Source organism: Emericellopsis atlantica (genome assembly GCF_019669845.1).
Source record: "Emericellopsis atlantica unplaced genomic scaffold F5Z01scaffold_48, whole genome shotgun sequence".
NCBI lineage: Eukaryota > Fungi > Ascomycota > Sordariomycetes > Hypocreales > Bionectriaceae > Emericellopsis > Emericellopsis atlantica.
The window spans coordinates 38,969-51,112 of NW_025764750.1; the positions used below are offsets into that span (position 1 = coordinate 38,969).

At 57.2% G+C, this 12,144-nt stretch overlaps 5 protein-coding genes across 5 annotated transcripts; 4 read left to right on the forward strand and 1 right to left on the reverse strand.

The window, feature by feature from the left end:
* Nucleotides 1–741: 741 nt before the first annotated feature.
* F5Z01DRAFT_745892 (uncharacterized protein) lies at nucleotides 742–2,010 on the forward strand (the record flags this gene model as incomplete). Its single annotated transcript, XM_046266937.1, has 3 exons — nucleotides 742–999; nucleotides 1,055–1,613; nucleotides 1,681–2,010. The coding sequence occupies exons 1-3, from the start codon at nucleotides 842–844 to the stop codon at nucleotides 2,008–2,010; spliced, it is 1,047 nt and encodes a 348-aa protein (XP_046113764.1). The 5' UTR covers nucleotides 742–841.
* F5Z01DRAFT_696111 (HCNGP-like protein-domain-containing protein) lies at nucleotides 1,837–3,032 on the reverse strand (the record flags this gene model as incomplete). Its single annotated transcript, XM_046266276.1, has 2 exons — nucleotides 1,837–2,865; nucleotides 2,945–3,032. The coding sequence occupies 2 exons, from the start codon at nucleotides 3,030–3,032 to the stop codon at nucleotides 2,225–2,227; spliced, it is 729 nt and encodes a 242-aa protein (XP_046113765.1). The 3' UTR covers nucleotides 1,837–2,224.
* A 411-nt stretch (nucleotides 3,033–3,443) lies between these two features.
* F5Z01DRAFT_678340 (DEAD/DEAH box RNA helicase) lies at nucleotides 3,444–7,091 on the forward strand (the record flags this gene model as incomplete). The annotated part of the gene is made up of 2 exons (XM_046265435.1): nucleotides 3,444–3,569; nucleotides 3,627–7,091. The coding sequence occupies 2 exons, from the start codon at nucleotides 3,444–3,446 to the stop codon at nucleotides 7,089–7,091; spliced, it is 3,591 nt and encodes a 1,196-aa protein (XP_046113766.1).
* Nucleotides 7,092–7,669: 578 nt separating this feature from the next.
* Nucleotides 7,670–8,149, forward strand: F5Z01DRAFT_640815 (uncharacterized protein; the record flags this gene model as incomplete). Its single annotated transcript, XM_046262541.1, has 2 exons — nucleotides 7,670–7,903; nucleotides 7,994–8,149. The coding sequence occupies 2 exons, from the start codon at nucleotides 7,670–7,672 to the stop codon at nucleotides 8,147–8,149; spliced, it is 390 nt and encodes a 129-aa protein (XP_046113767.1).
* Nucleotides 8,150–9,823: 1,674 nt separating this feature from the next.
* Nucleotides 9,824–11,845, forward strand: F5Z01DRAFT_640816 (uncharacterized protein; the record flags this gene model as incomplete). The annotated part of the gene is made up of 3 exons (XM_046262542.1): nucleotides 9,824–11,261; nucleotides 11,320–11,466; nucleotides 11,520–11,845. 3 exons carry the CDS (start codon nucleotides 9,824–9,826, stop codon nucleotides 11,843–11,845), a joined length of 1,911 nt encoding a protein of 636 aa, XP_046113768.1.
* Nucleotides 11,846–12,144: the final 299 nt, after the last annotated feature.

The following is a 12,144-nucleotide window of genomic DNA, read 5'->3' on the forward strand; positions in this document are numbered from 1 at the left end:
GCACGCACAGCCTTGGTATCACGCTCTGCCCTCACTCGACCAGTCGTCTACCATACCCTAACTATACTTGGCCTGCAATCATGTGCGCAGTTCTATCACAAGCTACCGAGGAAGCAGGGGCAGCTGAAGTTGCTCCCGCATTGGCAGAGGCAGGGATCCTCGCCTCACCCGCACCCTCCATGATCCATGATCCATCTGCCTTCCCCAGATGCAGCTGTGGAGTCCAGGCAAAATGTCCCCTTTGGCGGCTGGCCTTTTGTGTGCAAAAGCTGGGGGAGGGCCGATTCCTCTGCAAGAATTGCACGCTTGGCGCCGGCCACTTGCCCCCTTTGGTGCCACACTCCCCCTTCTAGTTCCATCTTCAGGGTGTTCTCTTGGACTCTTCGTGGCCCAGCCCAGGCCCACTCGGCCGCCTCTTCGCTGGGCTGCTGGCAGGGATCCGCGCAGGCCAGAGGCGAAACAGCAAGTAATATGGCGAGACCTGGAGACCCTCAGAGCCAGACTGGGGAGCAAGATGAAGCTGCTGCACGGTACGCTCGGCCTGTTGGCCTACGGTGTACCTCCCACATACCTTGCGCATTCCAGCCCCTAGACCGACCGATGGGAGCCAGATGACACGCGTGGGGCATATGTACCTTATATTCCATCATGCGCATAATGAATAAGTACGTAAACTTGTCCACTCTAAAATCAGTCACCCCTGTGTCTGTCTCTCTCTCTCTCTCTCTCTCTCTTTCGCTTCTTGCCCTCGTGACACCGTCTATTTCTTTTCTTATACAAGGGCCATCGGGTGGGATCTCTGTCTGTGAGGTGAACCTTCGTCGCAGACCATATCGCCATCATGTCACTCAAGGACGAGACACAGACCCATCAAACCGCTGGTGGCGATGTCGTTCACAGACGGTCCAAGAGACGCAGGTGCGGCGCGCACTGCAAGAGGTTCTGGTGGGCGTACCTCATCGCGTTTGCCTGTGTTGTCGTGCTGGTCGTGTGCCTCGTGTAAGTCATCCCGCCCCTTGGTCCTCTCCACGTTTCGCTGATGGCCGCTACCCAGAATCTTTGTTGGCGTGCCCAACATTGCGCAGGACAAGCTCAACGAGGCCAAGCTGGAAATCCAGGGCGTCAATATCCTCAACACGGAGCCCAACAAGTTCCTCATGGAGGTCAACTCCACCATCACCACCGACGGCTCCATCCACGCCGACGTCGACGCGTTCACCGGGAGCATGTACCTCGAGGACCACGAGCCCCACGTGGCCTTTGCCATGCTCAACTTCCCCGAGACGTCGGCCGACAAGATGCAAGTCGTCAACATCAGCCAGGAGGTCAAGGTGGCCGACATGGACGCCTTTGTCCGCTTCAACGAGTGGTTTGTCGAGCGCGAGTCGCTGCGCCTCACCATTGAGGGCAAGACCAAGGTCAAGCCCGCCGGCCTCGACCGCAAGTACGACGTCACCTTTAAGAAGACGCTCGATGTCAAGGGCCTGAACCTCCTCAAGGGCACAGAGGTCTTGGTCGACTCGGCTGAGCTCTCGCTCAAGGTCGACGACAACAACAAGAACTTTTATGGCGAGGCCGACATTCCCAACCCCTCGCACTTCACCCTCGAAGTGGTACGTAGTCATGTCTCCTGGCCGGGCCGGCGCTTCCTCCTCTTCAGTGGTGTCTTTGCTAACGCAGCTCCAGGGCAATGCCGTCTTCCACCAGTACATTGGCGATGAGGAGCTCGGCCACCTGTTCATCGACGACCTCATCCTGTACCCCGGCAGCAACCTCGTCAACGTTTCGGCCAATCTTGAACAGGCCCGCGTGGTGTCCATCCTGCGCACCCCAGAGTACTGCAAGGACGGCATCATCCCCTTCAAGCTGCTCGCCGAGAACGTCACGCGCGACGGAAAAGACATTGAGTACTTTGCCAAGGGTCTCGCTGTGGCCAACCAGACTGTCGACATCAACATTGGTGCCATTATCGAGAAGAGCCTCGGCGCCAAGATTGGCTGCGCGGATTAGGGGGCCTGATGAGAGACGGACGGACGGACGGACGGATGGACGGGGGGAACTGGGTGTTGTGGGTGTTTGAATTTTCCTCCCTCACTTCTCGTTGGGGACCATGATACCTCGTCAAGCTTGCGGCATGTACAAATCTGTTGATGGACTGCTGGAATATACTCTTAATGATCTTCACCTCGAACAAACTTTCATTCTTCTTACCTGGGTATGCACATCAATCCCACCCACGTTTCCGACCTGCGCCCTTTGTCGTGATCCCGCCCACGTTGGAGGTATGGCCCTCCGTGGTTGTCGAGGTATTGCCCCCCGTGGTTGTCGAGGGCACAAAATCGACGCTCGTCCTATTCCCTGCCGCTTTGTCTGCCTCGCGCTCCCTCGTGATCTTCTCTTGGTTCTTCCGGAGCGTGCGCCTGTAGGCTTCCCGGGGAAATGCCTTGGGGTCCCACCACCCATCACGCAACGTCGTCTCGTACTGCTCCTTTCCCTCCACCCCGACGAAGCCCAGCAGCTTGTCCATCAAGCTTGGGTTCCTCAACGCCTCAGAGTTCTCCAGCTTCGCGTTGAAGTGCACACCCTGCTTCTTCAACAGGATGAACTGCTCAAATTTTTTGTTCGCGCCAGGGGGCGGTGAGCCTGGTGGCGACGCTTGGATGTCGACATTGGGTATGGATGGGAGGGTGAGGTCATGGATGATTGTGCGACTGGTGGTATATGGTGAGCCAGGCGCTTGTGACATGTCAATGGTCGGTTCCGGAGGTGATGGGTCGTCTGCTGGGGGGAGAGATGGGCCTGGAGCGGCTGAGGGTCCAGGTGCAGGACCAGCTAGTGGTTTTTCTTCAACTTTGCGTGATGATTCTTGAGATTGCGTCCCAGCATGGCGAGGCGCATTGCTTGGGGGTTCTGGCTCTGGCTATTCATGATCAGTTCAGGCCACTTGCCATCGCGAGGAGTGTCTTTGTCACCTGTATCACTGGGGTTCCATCTTCGTCATCGCTGCTCGCATATGCAACCAGTCCAGACATGTTTGAGTCGATTGATACGATAAAATCGATGAGTGAACGACCGGTCTGTCAGTGGGCTCAGGCTTCAAGGCTTGAGACTCAGATAAGTACGTACCGAAGTGGGGGGCTAGATTGGGACTAGCGTAAGATCCGCGGCGGATCAACCTCGGCCTTCCGAGAAGTTCGTCCTGCGTCGCTTGAATCCATCACGAGCCGCGTGGAAAGTTTCAGTATCCTCATCCATCTTTCCATCGGTCTCGTCTAACGCGTCATATACAATCGCTCTCGCCTTGTTGTGTACAGGCCTCCACTGCATCCAGGGGAATTGCAACCACCTTCAGCGCTGTTGCGCATCGCTCCGAGGAGCTACCAAGAAAGTGTACTGCTCACACTCAGCCAAAGCCGCGAGGTCCCATCACCAACCTGACGACCATGGCTAGGCCAAGAGACTCGCGCTCACCAAGTCCTGCAGGCAGCCACCAAAGCTCCTCCCGCCATCGTCACTCTCACCGCAGAGACGATGATCGACGTCGCCCACCGCGCTCGCGCAGCCCAGATGTGAGTCTCCGACCCCTTCAACACTCTTGGCGGATGCAGTCTGACCTTGCTATGCAGCATCGATACCGTGACCGCGAGCGAGACCGAGACCGCGACCGCAGAGATGACCGAGGGATGCGGGACAGCCGGAGGCCGGAGCGAGGTATCGATGGTAGGGGAGACGATGACTACTACCGCCGACGAGACAGGGACCGCGATCGTCGCAGATCGAGAGACAGATATACCGACGGCAGGTTAAGATCACCGGACCGGAGACCCGATCGCAGTCGCGACGATGGCAGAGATTACCGCAGGCGTCCCGACTCACCACCGCGAAGACGCGAAGAACCTGGCCGCGCGAGGCCCCCACCAGGGGAGAACGGGAGGTCTGATGCTGCTCAGGTATTTTCTCAGCAACACCTCTTGTCTGCGAACACTCTTAACCGCTTGCAGGCTCCCAAACCCGCGGCCCCAGCGCCCAAGACCGATGCCGACAAGAAAGCCGAACGATTGGCCAAGCTTGAGGCGTGGAAAAAGAAGAAGGAGAGTGAGGCGCAACAGCCAAAGGATGTGAACCCCAGCCAGACGCGGAATCTTCTGGCTGAGATGGATAAGAAGGCCACCGGCTCTCCATCTTCGTCAGCGGCCGCCTCCCCTGGCCCCGAATCAGCCACTGCGTCCCCTTCGACACCTGCCACCCCGTACGCTGGCAAATTCGACCCCAAGGCTATCGCGAAGCGCGCAGCGGCGCGATCAAATGAGATCTCGCAAACCGTCCTAGGCTCTGTCGAGGGCCAGCCGACAGCGCCCACCACAGCCACCGTGCCTGCTAAGAAACCCACCACTGCATCCGTCCTGCCGGCGAATCGCGCCAAGACTGGCGGTTTCGGCTTCGGCAAGGCATCCGCCGACGACAAGCTCCCTGCCAAACGGAAACTGGATCTGGACGAGGAGGAGACGTCGAAACGGAAGCTTACGAAACTTCCCGCGCTCCCGGTCGAAACAGACGATACCCCGTACGCAGACCAGGATGAGGACGATGAGTCGGATGGCGATGCCTTTGCTGAGAACGAGGAGGAAGCTGCTGCCGCCGCGCGCGCGGCGCATGAGAAGCGCATCCAGGAGGCCGAGGCGCAAGCCGGGGAGAAGATGGATACCGATGGCGGCGAGACAGCCGAGGGCGACGTGCAAATGAATGGGGTAGCGACGCAGGAAACCAAGCCATCGGAGCCCACGCCTGCGCCCAAAGCTGCTGCAGCGCCCGCTGAGAAAATGGAGGTGGACGAGGCGGACGATGTGGATCCTCTCGACGCTTTCATGGCGGACCTCACCGAGCCCGATGTCAGGAAACCAGCCCGGAACCATAGCAAGCTGCAAGAGCCAGAGACATACTTCAGCGACGATGAGTACGGCCTCCAAGCGGAGGAGGATGGCGGCGCGAAGAACTTCCTCGACAAGGTCAACAAGCGCAAGAAGAAGGAGATTCCTGTCACGGACTTTAGCAAGGTCGACATGAAGCCCATACGGAAGAACTTCTGGGTCGAGCCGTCCGAGCTCAGTGCGATGACAGAGGCCGAGGTCAACGACCTGCGCCTCGAGCTGGACGGCATCAAGGTCAACGGCAAGGACGTACCGAAGCCCGTGCAAAAGTGGGCGCAGTGTGGTCTCACGCAGCAGACGCTCGATGTCATCAGTGATCTGGGTTACGAGAAGCCTACGGCCATTCAGATGCAGGCCCTGCCGGCCATCATGTCCGGCCGGGATGTCATTGGTGTCGCAAAGACGGGTTCTGGAAAGACGGTGGCCTTCTTACTGCCCATGTTCCGCCATATCAAGGACCAGCCCCCCCTCAAGGACACGGATGGTCCCATTGGCCTGATCATGACCCCGACGCGAGAATTGGCTGTGCAGATCCACAGGGAGTGCAAGCCGTTCCTGAAGATCATGGGTCTCCGTGCCGTCTGTGCCTACGGTGGTGCCCCCATCAGGGACCAGATTGCTGAGCTCAAGCGCGGCGCTGAGATCGTCGTGTGCACGCCCGGCCGGATGATCGATCTTCTGGCTGCCAACCAAGGGCGCGTCACAAACTTACGGAGGGTATCCTACGTCGTCCTGGACGAAGCTGATCGCATGTTCGACATGGGTTTTGAGCCTCAGGTGATGAAGATCTTTGCCAACATGCGCCCCGACAAGCAGACGATCCTATTCTCGGCAACCATGCCTCGCATTGTAGACACGCTGACAAAGAAGGTGCTGAAAAGCCCTGTGGAGATCACGGTGGGCGGGCGCAGTGTCGTCGCCAAGGAGATTGAGCAGATTGTCGAGGTCCGCGAGGAGTCCACCAAATTCCATCGCGTACTCGAGCTGCTGGGCCAGCTGTACGAGAACGACGAGGACGCGCGGACGCTCATCTTCGTGGAGCGTCAGGAAAAGGCCGATGATTTGCTCAAGGAGTGCATGCAAAAGGGGTACCCCTGTATGTCCATCCACGGAGGCAAGGACCAAATCGACCGTGACTCGACCATTTCCGATTTCAAAAAGGGTGTCGTGCCCCTTCTAATCGCTACGTCTGTGGCGGCGCGTGGTCTGGATGTGAAGCAGCTCAAGCTGGTCATCAACTACGACGCGCCGAATCACTTGGAGGACTACGTACATCGTGCCGGGCGCACGGGCCGTGCCGGCAACACTGGTGTGGCCGTCACGTTTGTCACCCCTGAGCAGGAGAACTGCGCGCCCGGCATCGCCAAGGCGCTGGAGCAGAGCGGCCAGCCCGTCCCCAAAGATCTCGAGGAGATGCGCAAGGCGCATCGCGAGAAGGTCAAGTCTGGCAAGGCCAAGGACACCTCGGGCTTTGGTGGCAAGGGCCTCGACCGCCTGGACCAGGAGCGTGAGGCCGCTCGCATGCGCGAGCGCAAGACGCACAAGGCGGACGGCGAGGACGTGGTGGAGGAGGAGAAGGACGACAGCAAGAAGAAGGAGGAGGACGACGCCAAGGTGGAAAAGGCACTGGACGCGATCAAGAACGCGACGTCTACTGTCACAGCCCGCACCATGGAGGAAGACAACATGCCGACGCCCGTCATCCACAAGGGCCCTGCGCCGGGCAGCGACAAGGCCAAGAATCCCCTCGACAAGGTCAGCTCCGCGGTCAGCGCCATCAACTCCCGTCTCGGGAAAGCAGGGCAGCTTCGTGCCGGCCAGCCGATTGACAACAAGGGACCCGACGCGGGCGCCTTCCACGCGACCCTGGAGATCAACGACTTTCCGCAGAAAGCCCGCTGGGCCGTCACCAACCGCACCAACGTGGCTAAGATCCTCGAGGCGACGGGGACGAGCATCACGACCAAAGGGAATTTCTACCCACCTGGAAAGGAAGTGCCGGCTGGCGCCGAGCCCAAGCTGTACATTCTCATTGAGGGTGATACTGAGGTGGTGGTGAGCTCGGCCCTCAGCGAGCTGACCAGACTGCTCCGAGAGGGCACCATTGCGGCAGCTGACGCGGAGGGCCGGACTGGTGCTACGGGGAGATACACTGTTACGTAGAGGACATACTACTAGCAGTCTAGAGGGCTGGTCTAGGTGTTCGTATCGCAGTCGTCGTGTACACATACTTCATCCTAGGGCGTTAGTGGAAAGGTTCAAGGCAAAGTCGATGTCGAGCTTACTTGTGTTGAGAACGAGCTACAAGGATTTTGGTTAATTTAATCCCTCTGTTTATCCTTTGCATCACTGAAGTTACGTGCCTCCGTCATGAAGAGGAAGGAATCTACGGAGCTATGGACTTGCGGAGATCTCGGCCTACAATTCAAACTGATGACATGTATTCAAGCTTGCCAAGTCCAACGTCCTTTCACAGCTTCATCGTCGGGATCCACCGGTGGAGGCCACGCAACCAGGTCCCCGGTCGGTCGTCGTATCGCACACGGTAACACACTGTGCCACATTGAGGCGTAAGCGCGGTGTCACCACGTTGGAGAAGAGGGTCCAGACAGTGCGACCCCGACGGCTTTGCCCAGACCTCCAACCTCACCTCATCACGACCAACACGGACGGCTTCGTAAGAGTCGGCTCAGTCCCTTTCACCGCATTGCACAATATCGATCAGCCGGTTATTCATCATCATGGGAAACATCTGTGGCAAGGAAAAGTCCGACAACTTCACTAGTCCTGGTCGGACAGTAGGCACAGCTCCTCCCCAGAACGCCGCGCCCAAGGCATCCGTGCCAAAGAAGGCGGCCAAGGTCACTGGCCCGGGCAGAACGCTGGGTGGAAGCGTCGGCAGCGGTAGCACGCCTTCTACTGAGGGACAACAGACGCCAGAAGAGGCGCGACGGCGAGCGGCAGAAGCTGCAGAGGTATGTACTTCGACTTCCGCCCCGGCGCTACGCTTGCCCTCCCTGGTCGGCCGAGAGAGCTGATTTGAGTTTTTTTTTTTCGCTTCCTAGGCACGTGCTGCTGGCGCGAGTAGGGGCGGCAAGCTTCAGGCACAGCTCGACGCACAGAAGAAGCAGTCGAGGACTGACGCCTTGAAGGAGGCTAGCAAGCAGGAGCTTGCTCGTCGGGAAGCAGATGATGCGACCCAAGCCAAGAACTGGGACTGACGGGGCCTCGACCTACCTGGGGCCTTAGTCAGAGAGCTTGAATCGGGTGAGATTGGTGGCCAGGTCTCACCAACAGCAAGGCGTTCGGAGCGTATGGGTTTTCAGTTTGACAAGTTTCTTGTTAGTAAGGGATGACACGCGACAGTCCGAGGCTATAGCACACTATAGAAATAGCACCAGTTCGTGGTGCCCTGAACAAGGCTGCACTACTAGCAATCACTGCTGCGTTTACTTCCCGTAGCTTTTATGCTTAATATGATTCGAAAACTAATTGCAACGCCGTTGCGCGTCTTCCTATGCCACGTACGTACGGCTTCAAACTGAACTAGGTGAAGTGGGACGCCTGCGTCTGCGTATTGCAACGCGACATGTCTTTAGTTCCTGAACTCTCTTTGCGATATCTCTTTGCATGATTCGTTCACATGAACCAGAGTTTGCTAATTTCTCTCATTTCGCACAGCGTAGCCTCGTAGGCCTCGTCCACTATCCCGCGTAATACACTCTAAGAAAGGCTGTTGAACCTTTGGTGCAAAGGTATTGAACGCGAGCGCAGTCGCAAATCGCCCGCAACGGCAACAGCCGTATAGCTACTGCCACGGCAAGGATGCACCGGAAGCCGCTGTGCAACTAAGATTATTTGCCTTCATCAACAACTAATAGCTTGGCCTGGCGTTTTCGTATTTGCGTGTACTAATTTGCGCGTGTAGGGTAAATGGTCGCAGACTATGAGCCTAGTCTAGCCCAGCCTAGCCAAGCCCCGCCCCTCCATCCCACCACCTGCCAGTGCAGTGCTCCGATATCCAGATGTCCATCAAGGTTCACGATCAAGACCCACGCAAAACCCGATGCAAGTTCACTCTCTGCCAAATTTGCCCTGGGTGGTACTTGCTTTGAGCGCGTGCCCACGCCGCCAGGCACCTCACAATCACCAATCCCCGGACCTGCCAGTCATACTGGAGATTATTACATGTACCTCGCAGTGTCTGGTGTGTTCAGTAATGGCCCTCGGAAAGAACAAAGCCTGCCAATCGCCCGTCCTGATCTCTTGCCTGGATTCGTTTCACCACCGGATGTTCCGCGATGAAGTCGGCGTTCCTCACGACTATGTCCCGCACCTCTTCGCCATAATCACACCCATTGTACGGCCCAACCTCTCTGAGCGACACCCATCGACACATCCTTTGCGCGCCATCAAGTGGACTCTCGCGAAAGAGGCTTCATGTCCATCCAAAGCGCCTCACCACCGCGAGCCCCTCATCACCGGGTTCGACAGGTGACATCCGCAATATAAGTCAGGGCAGACACGCGACCATGGCGTACCAGCACAATAATGGACCTGACTGGGATGCGCTGCCGTATGCAGCCGATGAATGGTCCCAGTACATGGACATGCCACCGCCGTCGCCATCGCAGGAAGTCCCAGCGCTACAGTCCTTCTCAGCAGACCTCTTAGCACAATGGGCGGACAGCGAGTTCGAGGTGCCAACCGCCACGGCGTCCGCGGTGACGAACCAGCCACCGAGTCGGAAACGATCTGCGGACAACTCGCCCGACCTCTGTCCTCTGTCACCGAGGTCTGGAAAGCGGCGCGGCTTTCCGAGTCAACAACAGCCGAACCAAAGATTCGGCCATCAAGCGCAAGCCTCTACAAGCTCATCAGCTGCTGATACCCATATGACCTTTGGATCGGGCGACAACGGGGGCTATGACAAGGCTGACGTAGCCTCACAATGCTCGTCGTGCCCTTCTTGTGCGGCCCCATGCGATGACGCCTGCGATGCCCAACCCTGCGACGAAACCTGCGAGACGGAGCCGTGTACGGACACTTGCTTCGTTGAGCCCTGCCCTCCCGACTGTGCCGTGTCATCTCCGCCTTGCAACAGTCCTGAATGTGACAAAGATGATACCTGTGCAAATGAAGCCTGTCTTCAGAGTGGTCTGCCTTCGCGATGTATCCCCGAGGCCGTCGCCGCCGAGGCCTTGACGTCCTTTGCGGACATGGATGCCTTCAGTTTCGACCTGACAGCTGGCGCAGGGGCTTTCCCAAATTATCAAAACGCGCAAGAGTACGACTGGAGCATGGGGCCGCAGGCACAGGCCCATTTGCGTTTGCCACCACCGCAGCAGCAGCACCAGCAACAACACCAACAACAGGGGCCTAGCCACTCCATGATTATCAACAACAACGCACCTTTCGACTTCAACGCCTTCCTCAACCCCGCCCCCAACGTTCCACAGGCATATGACCATGGATTTTTCAACCACTTGCATGAATACCATTGGGATCACCAGAACCATAGCCACCAGCATGGCCATGGTGGCGGCCAACACCAGAACCACCCTTGCCCTATCGACAGCTCGACCACAGTCGAGTCGACCTGCAGGTTGCCTGTCACAGCCAACACCTACATGCCTATGGCAGGAGGGTTGGGGCAACAGCCACCTTTTCAGTACTGCGGCTACGCGTCGCATAACGCTGCTGCGTACGCTGACCACGTTCTGACTGCTCATACAGACCTGCTTCGCCAGTGGCCATTGTTTAGCCAGCAAAACCCCTCCAATAGCACCTACATCAACAACTACCATTACATGCAGAACCAGAACAACATCATAGGCAGCCAGCAAGACATGAATCAGCAGGAATGGCAGCAGCCTATGGCACCGCAAGAGCTGCGCATGGGCTCCGCCCCCGTGTCTTCATCTACAGCCGCGTCTGTTCCTCAAAGTCCCCAAGGGGAGCAGAGTACTCCGAGCACGCCGCCGTCGCTGGAGATGACCGACGCAGCGAGCGATAGCGCTGCGGCACAAGTAAAGCAGCCCAAGGAGTCACAGCTTCTTGACTGTTCCAATGCATACAAATGCTTCTGGAAAGACCCTAGCACCGGGCATATCTGTCAGCTGAACTTTGACTCTGCGGATGATCTGGATGCGCACAGCAGGTCGCAGCATGTCAAGATTCTGGAGCGCTGCGACTCTGCCAACCCAAAGGACGTTGACAGACACGGACAACCCAAGCGTGGCTACAAGTGCATGTGGCTTGGCTGCAAGCGGGAAGGGGATATCTTTTCCACACGGGCCAAGCTGTCTCGACATTTGCAGACACATACGGGATGTGAGTCAACGTCGAGTGTATATCCATCTGCATGCGCATGCGGCTAATCATTGAGTAGTTAAGCCTATGGAATGTCCATATTGTGGAATGCGTCTTTCTGCCAAGCAGGCACTCGATCAGCATGTCCGCACCCACACCAACGAGCATCCATACAAATGCCATTTCCCAAAATGCTCCAAAGCATTCAAGCAGCACAGTGCCCTGAGTACGTTCTTCCATAGAGGCCATGTTATTATTCCACATACTGATACTTCCTAGCGATGCACTTGCGAACTCATACTGGTGTGAAGCCCCTACAATGTGATATCTGCCTCGCCACGTTCACCGAGTCGTCCAATCTCAGCAAACACAGGCGAACCCATAATGAACATGGTGACTTTATGTGCAGAATATGCGGCAAGGGGTTTCATCGCCTGGATCAACTGCGACGTCATCTGCATGCGAACCACAACGACCAGCCAGAGGTTGTCAAGCAGAATCTGGACGCGGTGATACATTTGAAGAAGAAGCCTCCTCAGTTCAGCTCGCAAACGCCGACCTCGATAAAATCGGAAGCGGCTCCTGACGAAGAGCTTTCAGCATGAGCAAGGAAGGGTGTGGACCTTTACAGGAGAAAGGTCTTGGGGTGCACGCGACGCCCATTTCAAAAGTTTTGTGTTTTTACTAATTTGCATGAGAGACTGGTGAGTTGAGCAGTGGTGTTACGGAGTTCAAAAAGTAAAGAAGGGTCGCTTGTGGCGTGGCGGCCGAGGTTGTAATGAAGAGCCTTCTGGGGGAGGCTTTGAGCATCTTGCCATACACTATATCTGGCAGGAGGCTTGGATGGACTCGAGCGGCCACAGGGTGTATTAACTAATGAGACGACGGATGAGATACCATAGAC